We start from the raw sequence: 20,135 nt of genomic DNA, 5'->3' as shown, positions 1-20,135 counted from the left end.
TACTGCAATGTAGAAACACTGCGTTGCAAGTAAAAGTCCGGTAAAAAGTAATGGTATCAAAATGTACATAAAGTACCAGAAGTAAAAGTGCTCATTATGCAGAATGTCCCATTTCACAAGTTTTCAAATGTATATATAGGGCTGAAGAGCTTAATGTATGTTTTGTAATAATATCTACAAAGTAACTAGTAACTAAAGTTTTCAAACAATTGTGGTGGAGTAAAAGTACAATATTTGGATCTGAGATGTAGTGGAGTAGAAGTAAAAGTATTGGAAACTGGAAGTACAAATAGCTCAAAATTGGACTCAAGTAAATGTACAGTAAATGTAAAAGTAAATGTACTTAGTTACTTTACGCCACTGCAAAAAAGTTTTTTAATATTATTTGAAAAACATTTTTAAATTAGCCGATCTACAAGTTCACAACGTGTCGTGTTGTGAACTTGTAGATTGCCTATTTCACTCCTTTGACACTGTTGTATGACAAAGTAGGGCGTTAATCTGTAAAAGAACAAATATTTAAATAAATATATATAAATATATATGGAGATACGAGGTTTCTGCCCGCGACGGTTTCTTGTTAAGAGACAAAGGAAGGCAGCTTCTAAACACACACACACGACCCAGCACAGTTTGAGATTGTGTTGAGCAGAATTCTAACAAAAAAACATTCTTTCACGGTCACCCATTAGAATTGGGAACGCATCTGTGTAACCACTTTAACCATTATTTTATACTTTGGCTATTCAAAAATAGCAGATATACAAGCTCATAGTGCGGCACTCGGTGCCGCACTATGAGCTTGTATATCTGCTATTTTTTTTTAATCGTGAAAATCTGTGCAAATATTTGAATATTACTCAAATCTTTGCTTCTGGGGTCCCTGGAACAACATATTTTGAGATGGGGGTCCGAGACCAAATACATATAATTTTGAGCCGTCCTTGACATGGAAAAAGTTTGAGAACCACTGATATTACACCAACATACGTTTTTAAAAAAAAATGTTAGGATTTAGAAGACATTTGTCGAATCCCCAGAAGCAAAGATTTGTCTTAAAATACAGTATGTATTCAAAGATTTGCACGATTTTTCAACAACAACAAAAATAGCAGATCTACAAGCTTGCTATGAGCTTGAAGATCTGCTATTTTTGAATAGCCAAAGTATAAGATAATGGTTATAATAATAAGTGGTTAAAATGGGACCTGGGATAGGTAATGACTTGGTGGTTAACTTGTAAATGGTGCTTTTATATAGTGCCTTTAAACAAAGTGATTTACAATGTGCATTGTAGTACATTCACACACCGACGGCAGAGGAGGAGAGCATGCAAGGCACCGGCAGCCTGCTCCTAAGCAGCAGTTATGTATTCAGTCAGTGTATTGCTCAAGGACATTATAAGACTTAGGCTAAGTCACTTTTTAGAAACGCCAGAAATGAAAAAAAGAAATACATTAATAAAAGAACAGTTGAATGAGTCATCACTTACAACCTTTCAGCCGATGATTTCACGAACACTGAAATAATACCATGACATTTTTACGTATATATATATTTTTTAAAATATAATATTGTTAATCTTAGTGGCTTGCCAATTATTTGGGGCCCCACTTGCAATACCCACCAGTGTGGCCCTCTTTTTTTCCCCCGCCCTCTACACCAAAAAAAATATATAGCCGATCTACAAGCTCACAACACGTCCATACACCGCTGTGAGCTTGGCAGAATGTTCGCCCCCAAAACATAACGTAATTGAGTCTTGATAGAGCCACCCATGCTAATGTAACTCCACCCCTACACGTCCGCATCTTAAATGCTCAACGATTTGACCTTTTTTGACCTACACTCTTTAGCAATTCATGCATGTGTCTGCCGCAGTTTTCCCCCCAATGTCTCCCGGGCGAATTGTGGAAGCGTTTGATGTTCCACAGTTTTGCAGACGAGGGGTATTGCAGTGCCTAGAGGAAAAAACTAAATCACTATGCTTGTTTAACATGAGGAACAAATTCTCTCTCACTCTCTCTCTCTCACACACACACACACACTCACACTCACCCAGGCAAACAAACACGCACGCACACACACAGGTTTGTGTTACTATACTTGTGAGGACATCAACACTTTTGGACAGTGATTTTATGATTTATTTTTATTTTTTTGGGCCATTTTTCACCGTAAGCCCAACGCGAAAAATAGCTGATCTAATAGCCCACAATGCGTCGCAGTGTGTCGCGTTGTGGTCTTGTAGATTGGCTATTTCTCGGCGCATGACACCTTAACCGTGCAATTAAGCATAAATCAGGCATAACACTGTCTCTAAACCCTAAACCTAACCTCTAAATGTCTATTCCTAACTCTAACCCCAACCTTTTTGTTCTTTATTTTTACTATAAAACAACCATTTCTCTAGTGAGGACCAGGAAAATGGTCCTCATAATGTCGTAAATAGTAATACAGACGCACGCACGCACGCGCGCACGCACACACACACACACACACACACACACACACACACACACACACACACACACACACACACACACACACACACACACACACACACACACACACACACACACACACACACACACACACACACACACACACACACACACACACACACACACACACAGCTAACAAGTGCAGATTGGTGCTGTAAAATGCTTCAAAGCACGCAGTGTGTGCTCAGAATGCATGATATTTCTGGGGATGTGTCGAATGTGGTGAAGAAGTTGTTTTGCGTTGTGGAAAAAAGACTGAAGTGCTGTTCGTTTAAAGACGGGACTGTTGTCTCATCGTCCTTCTTTAACCCCGGCATCTGTATTGTGGGGATAGCAATGGTGTATGGACGCGTCGTGAGCTTGTAGATTGGCTATTTTCGGCTAAGTGCTTTGGTGTAGAGGGGGGGAAAGAGTGAACCAAGTACAGAGCCGACCCCGATCAAAAAAAGCTTGCTGAAAATAGCCGATCGACAAGCTCACTTGTCGATCCGCTATTTTCAGCAAAAGCGAATTCCACACAATAACAGAAAACAGAAAAGACGCTAGCATAGAGCCCTGAGGGACTCCGCTCAACCATATGAGGTTTAAGTGTTATAAGACATCTGTGACCTATCTATGACGTAAACACTCAATATTTGGGCAAGGTTTGGCAAATCCCCTCCATTTTCTGTCTGTCTGTCTGTCTGTCTACAGCCTACAGCCGACCAGTTGAAGAAATCGTCTTAGCTTTTTCATGAAATATCTGAGACCATTAAGGTTTGTAATGGAAGATGTAATCTATCGCTAGTTTGACCAATTCAAATACTCGGTCAGGTGGAAACCTCATATGCCCAAAACGGTTACTTATCAGAATTCGATTTAAAAAAGCATCAAAAGTAGCAGATCTACAAGCTCAAAGCACGTCACTTCGCGTCGCGTTTCGAGCTTGCAGCTCTGCTACTGTACTTCTGATGCTTTTCTGACGCTGCATGTAGTATGATCAAGTATAGGGGTTACTTTACGGGAAAAAATATGGAGATTAAGAGGTTTCTGCCCCGACAGCAACGATATCTATTATTACAGCAGGGCTCGACTTAACCAGCCACATGGTAAAGTGATTGACACATGATTCAGTTGTGATTGACACATCAATCATGAATGAACATGGTGGTGCAGCTGTGTCCGCTCTGTTGCTCTAGCGCCGGCAGAGCTATTTTCGTTGCGAGACACCGACACGCAACCAAATATAAAACATCCTTTAGGGGGCGTGTCCACCAAGGTGTTTTTCTTTGGACTGGGCAGTGTCTATTATAGCAGGGCATTCTCTCTCAGTAGGCTACAGGAATACGAGAACGCTCGCCCCTAAACACACTCGCACCGGGTCAACTGGGGCGACCTCGGAACGGTCGCCACCAGGTATTTTCTAAGCGTAACCTCAGTAAAACTATGGCTAAAACCTAACCTTATTCCTAAACGTAACCTCAGTAAAACTATGCCTAAACCTAACCTTATTCCTAAACATAACCTCAGTAAAACTATGGCTAAACCTAACCTTATTCCTAAACGTAACCTCAGTAAAACTATGACTAAACCTAACCTTATTCCTAAACGTAACCTCAGTAAAACTATGACTAAACCTAACCTTATTCCTAAACGTAGCCTCAGTAAAACTATGACTAAACGTAACCTTATTCCTAAACGCAACCTCAGTAAAAGTATGCCTAAACCTAACCTTATTCCTAAACGTAGCCTCAGTAAAACTATGACTAAACGTAACCTTATTCCTAAACGTAACCTCAGTAAAACTATGCCTAAACCTATCCTTATTCCTAAACGTAGCCTCAGTAAAACTATGACTAAACGTAACCTTATTCCTAAACGTAACATCAGTAAAACTCTGCCTGAACGTAACCTTATTCCTAAACGTAACCTCAGTAAAACTCTGCCTGAATGTAACCTTATTCCTAGACGTAACCTCAGTAAAACTATGACTAAACGTAACCTTATTCCTAAACGTAACCTCAGTAAAACTATGACTAAACGTAACCTTATTCCTAAACGTAACCTCAGTAAAACTATGCCTAAACCTAACCTTATTCCTACTCGTAACCTCATTAAAACTTTGCCTAACCCTGAACTTATTCCCATTCTTAACCTCAGTAAGTCGAATACAAGAACCACAGGGGGCGAGCAGTCCATGTGTTTTGGAGCGAGCGTTCCAGTTGGCTACAGAGGTGTAAAACTCCTGTCTATAGCAAGGCATTCTCTTTCAGTATAGGCTACAGCAGTTGTGAGCTTGCAGATCAGCTGTTTTCAAAAATGTTGCCACTTTCTTATATTATTTGACAATGTGGCCAAAGTTTGACCAGTTTTTATAGGATAGTTTGTCGATTTATTTTGATGCAGTAATGGTCTTTTTTCAGTAAAGGTCATTTTACTGTCACTTTCAGAACCCAAGATATCATGATCCGAAGATTTGCTGCTCCATTCACTTCTTGGTTAACTTATTAATTAAAAAGGCTGTATCTCGGCTCCTGTGTACTTTTTTTTTTACAATGAATTTTTGGCCCAGAAGTGCTATTTTCAAAGGCAGACAATTAATGTCAACGAGGTTGCGATGACCTCGTTGACATTTGTGAAACCACAAAGTGAATCCCTCTGTGATTAGCAATCATCAGGGGATCCATCATACTGGAGATAAATATTCTGTGTCTACTTCAAAAAGGTACGAAAATCGACGGCCAGAAATAAGTCTGGCAGTGAATGAGTTAATACTCGCCACTTTAGTTGAGATTTTGGTTGGTTATAGGCTGGTTAAAGCACATTAATGCACGCCCCAGAGAAGAATCATATCATATAATGGTCAGTAATGTCGTTATTTGAATAAGAATGTTCTTGTGATGTTTATTGTATGTTTTGTCTAAATATGCTTGCATCAATGCTGAAGTAAATGTTTGTCTAAAAAATACAATAAAGTACAAATCATTTTTAAAAAAAGCTGTGAAACTAAGACAAGCATGTACATACAATTCAACAGGAATAAAAGAAATGTGCGAACAGAGCGTTGTCACATTGCAACTAGTTATACCACTGTATCCCAAGCACTGGCTCGGGACCGTTTTGTGGGTCGCGGACACATCTTTATGGGTTGAAAGTAAAAAAAAAACTATTTTACAAATTGTTAATAATATTAAAAAAAAGGTTAAATCAAACCTTTTTCTGAGATAAGAATTTCAAACATTTTTCTAAAGAACTTCATACTGTATATGAGAAAAAGAAGAAAGAAACCTTTAAGTAGAGCCGATCTAAGCTCACAACGTGTCGCATCGTGACACATTGTGAGCTTGTAAATCTGCTATTTTCACTAGTTTAGTTCCCGGGGAGACAAGTAAAAAGTTTGGGAACCACTGAGTTATAGTAGGCTTATAAAGGTAAGCAAGGACAACACTGTAAAGCTGTTGAAACAAATAGCAGAAGGAGTATTTCAACATTGTTGCAGTCACTTGGTGTAAAACTTTTTTAGGACAAAAGTCTCCTCTGTGTCTCATCATCCGTACATACTGACACACACAGGCAGGGTTCAGGAGGGATTGCATCGCCCGTCAATCACTACACTAACACCCCCTCACACTGAAGATAACATGCAGTATACCAGAGAGCAGTGGTGGAAAAAGTACTCACATGGTTTTACCTGAGTAAAAGTATCGATACCGCAATTCAACATTTACTTGAATAAAAGTACAAAAGCATTGGCATCGAAATATACTTAAAGAACCAAAAGTAAAAGTACTCAAGCAGAATGTTCCGTTTTAAACAAGGTATCCCATGTACTGTATAAAATGAATTAAAATCATTTGAAAATATCCGCTCTACAAGCTCTACGAACTTGTAGAGCGGCTATTTTCAAATAGTTTAAATAGGGCTGAAGTGGTTAATGTATGTTTTGTAATAATGAATCTAAATCTACAAAGTAACTAAAGCTTTCAAATAATTGTAGTGGAGTAAAAAGTACAATATTTGCCTCTGAGATGCAGTGGAGTAAAAGTATTGAAGATTGGAAACACTCCAGTAAAGCAAAAAAGACCTCAAAATTGTACTTAAGTACAGCACTTGAGTAAATATACTTAGTTACTTTCCACCACTCTCTCTCTCTCTCTCTCTCTCTCTCTCTCTCTCTCTCTCTCTCTCTCTCTCTCTCTCTCTCTCTCTCTCTCTCTCTCTCTCTCTCTCTCTCTCTCTCTCTCTCCTCTCTCTCTCTCTCTCTCTCTCTCCCCCCCACCCCCCCCCCCACATGCAGCGTTTGGCGGTGTGTCTTGTGTGTGGGGGAGCACGTACACGTGTGCGCAGCGTGCATCATCAGATAAACCGTGTTCGCTGTGTGTGTGTGTATGCGTTACTGTATGTGTTGTTCTCTCTCTCTCTCTCTCTCTATCTCTCTATTTTATTAGGCAAAAAAATCTAAAACAGCACAGTTACATTTAAAATACTTTGTCTAAAAGGTCTGTGGATAAAAGTCCTTGCGGTCTTGTTTCCAACGAGGTCCTTGGTAAGGTGATAATGCATATCAATTCAATTCAATTCAAAGTAGCTTTATAGGCATGAGTAAACATAGGTCTACGTCACATAACCTATATGGTTAAGGAACCTATAAAGCCTAATTCAAGTTCATAACTACACTGATCTTGTTTTTGTCATAATATTTTACACATCGGATCTCAGTTACCATTCCCAATGGAGCGCACTTTCCCTTGTCATATTTACGCTCTTCAATGAGATATGCATCTGTGCACATTGAGACAGATGCTGGCTGCAGATAGCAGGCATAAATGTAGCTTTGAAAAGGTAATCTATGTAAGTAAACATTGTTTACTCCGTCGCTCTCAGTGAATATTTTTTTTCCCCAACGGAAAAACGACTGAACTGCGGGTATTTAACGACATGGGTTGCCACTGGCCAGGTTTCTGGGAATATTTTCCTCCCGGACACACGTTCCAAGTAATATATTATGAAATTGTTATGCCTCTAAGCCAAATTAAGCATAGTCTACCTGTGAAGTGTGACGATTGAAATGCTAATCGATGTTTAAAAGGAGTCCCCGAGGGGAGACAGTGGCCAATGAAATCGCAGGGGAAAAAAAGGTCAATTTGAATTCACGTCCGCTTGTGTGGTAGGTCGGCTAAATGCCGTCATGCGAGTGTTAAACAGAGCTATGTCACATTGCTGTCACATTATACATGTTGGCAAGGCGCAATCTTTCAAGATTTTGCAGTCACTTTTGGGACAATTAGCAGCATTTTCCCCCCAAACCATTTAAAATAACATACAAAAAGACCCAGATTTCAAGTGTGTTTAAGGGTATCAGCTCCGTTTTACAGTATGTATGTGCAGTAGGTCTATGTCAGAGGTCCACTAGGTACAGATAGTGTTTATATGTGCAGTAGGTCTATGTCAGAGGTCCACTCGGTACAGATAGTGTTTATATGTGCAGTAGGTCTATGTCAGAGGTCTATACTCGGTACAGATAGTGTTTATATGTGCAGTAGGTCTATGTCAGAGGTCTATACTCGGTACAGATAGAGTTATATGTGCAGTAGGTCTATGTCAGAGGTCTACTCTGTACAGATAGTGTTTATATGTGCAGTAGGTCTATGTCAGAGGTCTATACTCGGTACAGATAGTGTTTATATGTGCAGTAGGTCTATGTCAGAGGTCTATACTCGGTACAGATAGTGTTTATATGTGCAGTAGGTCTATGTCAGAGGTCTATACTCGGTACAGATAGTGTTTATATGTGCAGTAGGTCTACGTCAGAGGTCCACTAGGCACATATAGTGTTTATATGGGCATTAGGTCTATGTCAGAGGTCTACTCTGTACAGATAGTGTTTATATGTGCAGTAGGTCTATGTCAGAGGTCCACTAGGCACAGATAGTGTTTATATGTGCAGTAGGTCTATGTCAGAGGTCTATACTCGGTACAGATAGTGTTTATATGTGCAGTAGGTCTACGTCAGAGGTCCACTAGGCACAGATAGTGTTTATGTGCAGTAGGTCTACGTCAGAGGTCCACTAGGCACAGATAGTGTTTATATGGGCATTAGGTCTATGTCAGAGGTCTATAGGTACAGATAGTGTTTATATGTGCATGCAGTAGGTCTATGTCAGAGGTCTACTCGGAACAGATAGTGTTTATATGTGCAGTAGGTCCATGTCAGAGGTCTATACTCGGTATAGATAGTGTTTATATGTGCAGTAGGTCAATGTCAGAGGCCCACTCGGTACAGATAGTGCAGGTCCTTGGGGTGGTTGTATTCCATTGGCTAACCTTCTTTTAGCACAACAGTTCACACGTCTTGCTGCTGTGTTCGCACGTTGTTGTATTTCTCAAACTAGAGGGTCCTTGAAATGGAAAAGGTTTGACAATCAAAGCATCCACGGTCAGCATGACCATGTGAAGCTGTGACAATGTTTGTGACAGTATTGAAATACTTGGCATGGCTTGGCATTAACTGATTAAGACCGGGAACGCATCTGTGTCATTTTTTGATTTGAGCTCAAACGCATTCTTTTACACTTTGGCTATTCAAAAATAGCAGATATACAAGTTCTTGCGAGCTTGTAGATCTGCTATTTTTCTAATTTTTTGAAAATGTGTGCACATCTTTGAATAAAGATGCTCATTTAAAGAGGACATTTTTAACTCAAATCTTTCCTTCTGGGGGTCCCTGGAACGAAATATTTTGAGGCCACCACTGATTAAGTTTAACATTACGTTTTTAAGCCTGGCTTAATGCACAGGCTTTAGGGGCTCAGCTGCAGACCAGAGGGCAGAAAGAATGAACGAAAGAACGAAAGAACGAAAGAACGAAAGAACGAAAGAACGAAAGAACGAAAGAACGAAAGAAAGACCGGACTATTGCAAGTAACGGTGCCGGAAGACTGTCCAGGGGGCTGTTGAAATCGTGCTACAGCTTGTAGATCTGCTATGTATAAAGTACAATATTTGCCTCTGAGATGTAGTGGAGTAGAAGTAAAATTATTGAAAATGGGAAATACCCCAGTAAAGTTTTAAAAAATACCTCAAAATTGTACTTAAGTACAGTACTGGAGTAGGCCTACTTAGTTACATTCCACCACTGACAGTAGCAACTTTTTTCAGAAAACTGTTAGGATTTAGGAGCTGTTTTTAGAAGGTCTAAATGGGTTAATAACGAACACATGATGGCTCACATATGGATCTCAGACTTCATGTGGCCAGTCTATGTCACATTTTCATTCAATCAGGAGAGCAGTGTTGATTTTGACAGCAAATTTTGATTTAGTTTTAGTCAATAGTCTTTTGAATACAATTCCATTTAGTTTTAGTCATATTTTAGTCATCTGAAATGTTTTACTTTTTGTCTCGTTTTAGTCGACTAAATATCATAAGGTTATAGTCGACCAAATCTACAGTTGATTTAGTCGACTAAAATTTATGTTGGTGGTGTCTTGATGGCGTCATAATGGCAAATTTTAGACTTGGTTGCATGCTGAAAATAGCCGATCTACAAGCTCACAACACGTCGCAGCGCGACACTTTGTGAGCTTGTAGATCGGCTATTTTCAGAGCGCAACACCCGAGTGCAACCAAACATAAAATGAATTGTCTTTTAGTTCTACTGGATCTCTTCTCCACTAGTCCCTCACTAACATTTTAGTCTAGTTTTCATTTGTTGACGAAATTGTCAATATATTTAGTCTTAGTTTTAGTCATCATAGCTTAGTTTTTATTTAGTTTTCGTCAGTGAAAAAAGGTAGTCGACGAATGTTTTTCGTCATAGTTTTAGTCGACGAAATCAACACTGCAGGAGAGAGATGTCATACATACAGGATAAACAAATGAAATTGGAAGTAATGCCAAAATAAACATAATGAGCAGACACACCAATTGGAACTGGAACACTATCAAACTGAAGCTGATAAACGGGTTCTCTCTCCTGATTGGATGAAATTGGTATCCCCACCTGCCCAATGTAGCAATGATTAGCTACTTTCAGAATATTGAGCTTTAACTTTTTAAACAAAAGTACATTTGTTTAAACCAAAAGAAAACATCAGTTACAGCACCTTTAATCAGTGTCACAATTATACTTTTTAATTGAACAATGTCACAGTTAAGTGGCCGGTAAAATAGCAATTAGAATCTTCTGATGTTTTGTGTGGTGATTCAATTACAGTGGAGGCAAAGGGAGTATTTCCAGTTTTCCATACTTTTACTTCTACTCCACTACATCTCAGAGGCAAATATTGTACTTTTACTCCACTACAATTATTTGAAAACTTCAGTTACCAGTTACTTTGTAGATTTAGATTATTATTACAAAACATACATCACCCACTTCAGCCCTATGTACATTTCAGCCATTTGAAAATAGCCGATCTACTTGTAGATCTGCTATTTTCAAAAGATTTGTATACAATTTATACATAATGATGCCTTGTGAAACGGGACATTCTGCATAATGAGTACTTTCTACTTTTGGTACTTTAAGTACACTTTGATACCAATACTTTTGTACGCTTACTCAAGTAAAATTTGAATTCCGGACTTTTACTTGCAACAGAGTATTTCCACATTGCAGTATTGATACTTTTACTTAAGTAAAATATGTGTGTACTTTTTCCACCACTGCTCTCTTCATGCATGTTTCATCAAAATGATGCTGACATTCGCAAAGACACTGAACCATGGCAGGTAGGAGTCAAGCCTCATTAACCTTGACATTATGCTAATATGCAAAACACATCCAAATGATGGGTGCACGGTGTTCTGGCTCTCATGGAGAACATTGGTACGGCTCTCACTGTGACAATTATGATAACTTTATACTCTGTTGCTCGTCGACATAATCGTCTGATTGCAATTATTTGAGATAATCCCAATTATTTAGCACAATCATCAATGGACCGTTACGGGTCTGTAACTCTCAGAGTGTGTAAATTGAACCAAATGGACCCAGGTTGGTTTACCATGAGATAAATATGGTATGAAATGGGCAGTGGTGTAAAGTAATGTTAATGTACTCAAGTATTGTACTTAAGAATTTTACGGTACTTTTACAAAGAGACAGAGGCAAAGGGAGTATTTCCAAATGTCTATACTTTTACTTCTATTCCACTACATCTCAACCGCTACGTTAGAAAGCTACGTTAGAAAGCTACGTTAGACCGGCACGGTCCATTTGGACCGTGACGGTCTAACTGTAAATGGACCGTTACGGGTCTTTAACGCTGAGTGTATAAATTGAACCAAATGGACCCAGGTTGCAGTATATAGGTTGGTTTACCAGAGATAAATATGGTATGAAATGAGCCTAAATGCATGTCAATCTGGGAGTCCTTGAAATCAACAAGGATGAGAATCATTGCTCCATCTATCCATTCATCCCTCTCCTTTCCTTCCTCTCTCTGTCTCTCTCTCTCTGTGTCTCTGTGTCTCTCTGTGTGTGTGTGTGTGTGTGTGTGTGTGTGTGTGTGTGTGTGTGTGTGTGTGTGTGTGTGTGTGTGTGTGTGTGTGTGTGTCTCTCTCTCTCTCTCTCTCTCCACCCACACAGATGCTGTCAGAACAGCACAGAGGATGATGGGAGGAGGAGGGTGAAATGTGCATGACAACGTCACCTTAAAAGGAATAGTTCACCCCAAAAATGACTTATTTTTTATCAATTACACACAACACCACAACAATTTAACCCCATCAAGCCTGGAATTCATGGAGATGTTTTAGTTTGTGTCACATTCAACATCAATCAACATCTACAGCATCCATCCACCCATCCTCTCTCTGTTATCACTGCATATAATCCATCCATCCCTCACTGCATATAATCTGTGGTGGAAAGTAACTAAGTACATTTACTTAAGTACTGTACTTTTGAGGTATTTGTACTTTACTTGCATATTTCCAATTTCCAGTACTTTTACTTCTACTCCACTACATCTCAGAGGCAAATATTGTACTTTTTACTCCACTGCATTTATTTGAAAACTTTAGTTACTAGTTACTTTGTAGATTTTGATTATTATTACAAAACACACATTAACCACTTCAGCCCTATATACATTTCGACCATTTGAAAATAGCCGATCTACAAGCTCACAATGCGTTGCGATGCGACGCATTGTGAGCTTGTAGATCTGCTATTTTCAAAATATTTTTATACATTTGAAAACTACTTTCTGCATAACGAGTACTTTTACTTTTGGTACTTTAAGTATATTTTGATGCCAATACTTTTGTACTTTTCCTCAAGTACATTTTGAATTCCGGACTTTTACTTGCAACAGATCTATTTCTACATTGCAGTATTGATACTTTTACTTAAGCAAAAAAGTACTTTTTCCACCACTGCATAAAATCCATCCATCCATCCATTCATCCATCCTCTGGTGGAGTCCAGACAACTTTTCTAGTATTTTTTCCCTCCATTTTACCAGCAACACGTGTGGAAGCCACTTGATGGGTCTAATTTTGTACCATTTTCTGATGGATCGAAAGTGTACCATTTTCCATTTGTATGTGTGTGGCAGCCTGCAACGTTGTTTTGGTCTGATGGGCTCTTTCTGGTATGTCAACAATATTAGATAGCAGGTTAACCTCATTGCCACACGGATTTGTTGTTATAAATATTGTGCATACATGATACCACAACCTTGGTTGCCCAGGAAACGGAGACAGTCGAGGCACAACTGACGGCCAACGTGATGACGAAAGGCGTAACCCCACGTTATGTGTATAATTACTCTGTATCTCTGTTTTAGCATCAGAAGAATATATCCTGAACCATGCTTTTCCGACGCTTGTAAGATCTCTTCTCTGGAATAAACCCAAATACTATTATAATACGTTAATTCCTTCCTCCGTTTATTGATGTAATTAATTCTCATCTGACCGATAGATATGGACCGGTATTTACTAGGAAAAATAAAGCTATCACCACTGGTGATGATGGCGTGTGAGAGCAGAGCTGGATGTGACACGATGGCTGCACTTTCAGTCTTGTCATGAGTCATGTTCAGTCAGCCGTCAGAGAACGCTCGTGATGCGTGAGCGCTGATAAAACACTGTATACCCTTACTGTTACAGCGGTACCGTTGGCATGTTATGAGCGGTGATAAAACACTGTACACCCTTACAGCGGTACCGTTGGCATGTTATGTAACCCTTGGGGTCGCACGTCTCAGACTCAGAGACACAACTGTAAAGGAATAGCAGCGGTGGAAAAAGTACTGACATTTTAAAAAGTCAAATCATCAATACCACGATGTAGAAGTAGTCTGTTGCAAGTAAAAGGCCTGTGTTCAAAATGTTACTTGAGTAAAAATACAAAAGTATTGGCATAAAAATAGACTTAAAGTACCGAAAGTAAAGGTACTAAAATGTTTGAAAACAGCAGATCTACAAGCTCACAATGTGTCGCGATGCGACGCGTTGTGAGCTTGTAGATCGACTGTTTTCAAACAGCCTATGTATAAAGTATGGCTAAAGTGGTTAATGTGTGTTTTATAATATCATAATTTGTATCGTCAAAGTAACTAGTAACTAAAGTTTTCAAATAATTGTAGTGGAGTAAAAGTACAATATTTGCCTCTGAGATGTAGTGTAATCAAAAGTGTACTTAAATACAGTACTTGAGTAAATGTACTTAGTTTACTACACAACTGAGGAACAGTCATGCGCGTCAGCAAGGTCAGTCTCAGCAGTGGTGGAAAGTAAACTAAGTACATTTACTCAGGTACTGTACTTAAAGGTAGGGTAAGTGATATGTTTTGGTTAAATCAAAACTTTTTTTGTTAAAAGATTAAAGCGCCATTCGCATAGTAGTAATCATTGCTATAGTGTTTGTTCAATAACAGGGGTCTCCCCCATCTCTCCAGCTCTTTAGTAAACAGAAAATACATTTTCCGGTGGGTGACAACATTTCAGCCAATCAGAAGGAGACAGTACCCATTTATCAGCTTAATTTCTAGTGGTTTTTTTTCACACACTCTAAAACTATGCCTATGTGTCCAGGCAAAACCCTAGGCCTAGTGGCTTCACCAAGCTTTCTGACAATAACAATATCATTTCACACAGTGTGTGTGTTCGGATTGTGTGACAAGCACACGTTATTATTGTAATGTACAAAACTATACAAAAAGTAACAAAATACATATTCTTTTAATCCACTTTATCAGTACTTTGTGCTCATTTCTCAATGTAGAGTAAATTCTACACCATAAACAATGAGACATACGTACAGTCCTACATGTATATTTGAACCAAAATAGCCAGATCTACAAGCTCACGGCACAGCGTCGCATTGCGAACAACGTTCGCTATATAGATACGCATGTGCCTAAGGGTTTTGACTGGCTCATTGGTGTACCTTGCTGGGCACAGCAACATTCTCATTACCACCCAGATTTGGCACAAACATGGGGATGAATTCATTCCACTATTATGCCACCAAAATGTGGAATGCCCTACCAGTCCACCAGCCATCAAAAAGTTTGAGAAGCACTGCATTAGAGCAAACTTTTTCATGTCAAGGACCCATCTGAATTTGTTTTGTTCCAGGGACCCCCAGAAGAGAAGATTTGAAAAAAAGAAAAAATTATTCAAAATCTTGAAAAAAAAAAGATCTGCAGTTTTTGAATAGCCAATGTATAAATGAATAAAATGGTGGTTAAAAATGATTGTGATCGTACATTGAACTACTTGTGCCGGGGACCCCCTGGAACCCCCTCAAGGACCCCCTGGGGGTCCCCGGGACCCCACTTTGAGAACCAATGCATCAGAGCATGCAGATCAATATGACAGAGCCAGAAATAGGGCTGTTTGGCGGTAGCAGCAGCTGCACACATCACATCACATATGCATGAATGCTTCACAGGAGAAGGTACACTGTTGTAGCTTTATTTATGCACCAAAAGGAAACCTGTCATCGAAACGCAATTACATTTCTGATTCACTCATTTTGTTCTGCCCGGTAGAGCCAATTAGTTGTAACATGTAAGCTGCATGGCTCCTGCATTTCCAGCTTGCAGATCTGCTACTTTTGATGCTTAATAGTCGGTATAGTGTGGCACTGTTGTATGATCAAGTATAATGCGTTAATTTACAAAAAAATAAACACAAAAAGTTACAATATGGAGATTGTTTCTGTTGATGTGTGTGGTTGAGGAAATGGAGCAATAGCGGGACAGTTCCAAAGTGTTTTTTTGGGAGAAAAGAATAATTAGTCATACTGAAGTCTCGCTAGACGAGATTTCACCTTCACGGGTGAAATCTTGTCTAGCGAGACTTCCGATGGGGCGCATTCAAGACAAACACAGTGGGGAGTGTTCTGTTATTGTGAACGTCAGATTTCACCCCAAAAAATCGAATAGAAACGCAATTAAAATACGCGATCTAGAGCATGGACCGTCCGCTCGGGTTTTTAGCTAAGGTGGACTCGGTATGGAGCAGTGTTGATTTCGTCGACTAAAACTATGACGAAAAATGTTAGTCGACTTCGACTACCTTTTTTCACTGACAAAATTAAGCTATGATGACTAAAACTAAGACTAAATATATTGACAATTTCGTCTACAAATAAAAACTAGACTAAAATGTTAGTGAGGGACGAGTGGAGAAGAGATCCAGTAGAACTAAAAGACAAGTAATTTTATGTTTGGTTGCGCTCTGGTGTTGCACTCTGAAAATAGCAGATCTACAAGCTCACAACGCGTCGCAGCGCGACGCGTTGTAGAGCTTGTAGATCTGCTATTTTCAGCATGCAACCAAGTGTAAAATCAGCCATTACGACGCCATCGAGGCACCGCCAACTTACATTTTAGTCGACTAAATCAACTGTAGATTTAGTAGACTATAACCTTATGATATTTGGTCGACTAAAACTAGACAAAAACTAAAACATTCCAGTTGACTAAAATATGACTAAAACTAAATGGAATTTTATTCAAAAGACTGACTAAAACTAAATCAAAATTTGCTGTCAAAATCAACACTGGTATGGAGTTGTGAAAATGTTCTACTGTACCATTCCTCCTAGGATATAATCATATAAAAAGGTATGAAAAAGGCTAGTCCGAGATTCCCCTCTAAATGTTTTTGTTTTGAAAACCCATGCTTCTACATAAATGAACTGCGTTGTTCTCTATAGCTTTCCTCATAAATAATACATTTCTGGTAGTCGTGTAATTTCACTTCTCCATAGCATTGATAGAGTGGATTTTATACGACTGGGAAATAAGACTGCAGCCTCTAAATCCTCCTTATTTTCATTTTTACTCTCTCAACAATGTTCCGCCGTTGTTGTTGTTTTTTTGTTTGTTTTCTATCTTTTGTCTCTCACTCACTCTCTACGGCATCGGTTCTCAAAGTGGGGTTATGTTGGCTATTCAAAAATAGTAGATATACAAGTTCATAGCGTGGCACCGAGTGCCACGCTATGAACTTGTATATCTACTTGTATATCTACTATTGTATATCTACTATTGTATATCTACTTGTATATCTACTTTTTTTTTTTTAATCGCGAGTTTTTTTGCAAACTTTTGAATATATATTTTTTCAAGCGAACTTTTTTGCCTCTGGGGGGGTCCCTGGAACAACATATTTTGAGATGGGGTCCGCGGCCAAATACATATAATTTTGGGAGTCCTTGACATGAAAAAGTTTGAGAACCACTGCTCTACGGAGCCCCGGAGTGGCCATAGAGAGAGAGAGAGAGAGAGAGAGAGAGAGAGAGAGAGAGAGAGAGAGAGAGAGAGAGAGAAAATAAAAACGTTTTTCAGACAACGTTTTATATCAAGCGCTCAAAATAGTAGGCTATATCGTTGATGTCGGGCAGAAACCTCTCATCTCCATATTTAAATTTTTGGTGTGTTTTCGTCAAATTAATGCCTTACTTAATCATACTACAGCGTCACACAAAAGTATCCAAAAATAGCAGATCCACAAGCTTGAAGCTTCGAGCTTGTGGATCTGCTATTTTTGCTGCTTTTCTATTTGAATCCTGAGTGAAAAGTAACAGTTTCGGACATAGGAGGTTTCCACCCGACAGAGACGATATTTTAAATGATAAATCAGGCTTAATCGCAGGTATTCTTCCCTTTGCTTTCCACACAGTCCCCTGCCTTTCCACCGGCCTCTTTGTGCTGAAGCCAGCCAGCCAGCGTCCTGTCCTGTGTTGACGGCGGCGTGGCGGCGGCGAGGAGGAGGAACATGTCGCGGTGAGCGCCATGCCTCTGGAGATGGAGAAGAGCGTCACCAAACACCTGATGTACGACTTCCAGAGGAACTCAACCTCTGACGACGACTCCGGCTGCGCCCTGGAGGAATACGCCTGGGTGCCCCCCGCCCTCAGCCCAGAACAGGTACAGGCTTACCGCCAATTACTCCAAAAGACGCATAGCTTTCAGAATCAGCCTTTCAACCGGGTCGGCAAGGGAGAGCTCTTGAAATGGAATCTCATACGGAAGGACACAATTGCCTGCTGTTCCCATTAGTGACCCAGCAGATGTCGCCGTTTCACAAATTCTATGGAACCTCTGAAGGGACATTAGTAGGCTTTAACAGTAGACGCACGCGCAGTAGCATTTTAAACGGGGAAGTGTTGCTATCCCAGATTTGACCACCAGGCGAAGGCAGCTTCACTGTTCTACCGTGGTTCTGGGGGCTTGTTCAAAACGGTTCTGTAGAAACCAATAGGTCACGTGACGGTTCCCTTCGTCCATATTGTTTTTTACAGTCTATGCTTTTAACCCTGGGAGATGAGGCCTCCATTTGAGCCTATTAGGCCTACTAAACGATGGTCAAAGAAGAGAGGAATTAATAGGAAGGAGTATAGCACAGTGGTGCTCATGAAACGTGCTTATAAAAGCTTACAATAATGAAGAACGAATCAAATCACTTTACAGCATAAAGACTTGGTAAGACTTATAAAGGTCTATAATGCGTTATAACCACATTTATAATGCATTATAATGCATCATAATGCACTTATAATTCTTCATAACTCTCATTATAAATGTGTATAATTATGCATAACTTATAGCAATGACACTTTATAACTAATTAAGTTATGGTAGTTGTAATGTGCTGTTCCACTCAGCTTATATGCATTATGTCAAGGACTTTCTGTAAAGTCCCTTGGTTGTAAATATTGGTGGTTGCTTCTTATTTGGGCTTGCTTCCTAAATATTGTTTAAAGCAGTGGTCCTCGAACATTTTCATGTCAAGGACACTCAAATTATGTATTTGTCTGCGGACCCCCATCTAAAACAAGACCAGGAGACCTGGTTCTGCCAGACGCAGAATACATTCCTAGTACGTAACACACCTACAAACCACTTTATAAGTTGAAATCTGAAGATCAGAGCACTACGTCACGCTAAGCTTGGCCAATCGAAAAGAGGGACCGGGAGGAAAAACGTTGAACCGGGAGGAAAAACGTTGACCGGGAGGAAAAGAGGGACAGACAAAGCCTCATGTAGGCCTGACCCCCTGGGTCTGACAAATATGTTGTGCCAGGGACCCTCATACAAGATTGGTGTTGTTCAATGTTTCAAAACATCCAAAATGTTTTTATTTCTTTCAAGATTATTTTTGAAAATAGCAGATCTACAAGCTCACAACACGTCTCATCGCCCAAGGCCCCCTCTTCCTATAGCTGATATCTGTGAGCTTTGAGAATATACATTGAGCTCACATTGAGAATATACAGGCAGACATTGGACTGAAAGCAAGTTATGATTGTGTGTTTAAAAGAAAAACACAAAAAAGCGCGTCTGATATCTGGCATAGAGGGGCGGATTCAAAATCTCCGGAGAAAACATCCGTGGGCTCCTATTGGTTCAGCGATCTGTGCGCCCGCCCCCGCCCCGCTCTGTGCCCCTCCTCCTCCCCCAATGTTAAGCATTGAGAGCCCTGACGTCACAACATTTGGAGCGACGCCCACTGCGCTCTGGTTGGTTGAGGAAATGAAAGGTTGACTCACACTTCCTATGCCAGGAATGTCAACAGCCTGGTTGAAAAGAAAATAAAAGCCTGGAGATCGAGGCCAGTCCAATGGTGTCTGAGATGTGCTGTTCAGAGATGGACAGACGGATGCAACTGCACGGCTTTCATGTGATGTCATATTGATGATGTCATAGGGATGATGTCACGTCTTGCTCAAATATGGACTTCCTGCGAAGGCTTGCACTGCAACGGTTTGTGTGATGTCATAGCACAGCTCCTGGTCAGCCTACATAAGGTGTGAGCTGTCTTTAGACTTTCATTTCATCTCAGTGCAGGCCAAGTGGAGTTTCCTGAGAGAGATAAAGAAGAGGGGAGAGAGTAAAGTACAGAAGGCCGTATCGTCAAACCTAGAACTCTCATAACCACCGCAGTCCTTGTAGAGAAGTAGATTTGATGATGGAAGGAAGGAGTGTGTGTTCATGGAAGCAAATAAACTGCTCTGTAACCAAAAGCCAGAAACAAGGAGACACAGATGAACCAAAATCTAACAGACATCAACAGTTTACCAATAATTTAGCTCTGGCGGGAGAAGTAAAGAGACATCAGCCGAGTCACACAGGAAAGAAAATCTACATCTGCAAACAGTGTGACAAGAGTTTCAGATGGTTA

At 39.9% G+C, this 20,135-nt stretch overlaps 1 protein-coding gene across 1 annotated transcript in view; it reads left to right on the top strand.

Moving 5' to 3' along the window:
* Positions 1–17,728: 17,728 nt before the first annotated feature.
* LOC308096743 (prickle-like protein 2) overlaps positions 17,729–20,135 on the top strand; it is a gene marked incomplete at its 3' end in the record, with an annotated part of 45,591 nt that continues 43,184 nt past the window's right edge. Inside the window, exon 1 of the mRNA XM_080444181.1 lies at positions 17,729–17,881. Within this exon, the coding sequence (XP_080300307.1) occupies positions 17,747–17,881 (135 nt within the window). The 5' untranslated portion in view covers positions 17,729–17,746. The remainder of the gene's footprint in view (positions 17,882–20,135) is intronic.

The sequence above is a fragment of the Gymnoscopelus braueri genome, assembly GCF_963280865.1.
Source record: "Gymnoscopelus braueri genome assembly, chromosome: 12".
Classification (NCBI taxonomy): domain Eukaryota; kingdom Metazoa; phylum Chordata; class Actinopteri; order Myctophiformes; family Myctophidae; genus Gymnoscopelus; species Gymnoscopelus braueri.
The sequence above is the reverse complement of the archived record's forward strand: the minus strand, read 5'-3'. Positions and strand labels throughout refer to the sequence as shown.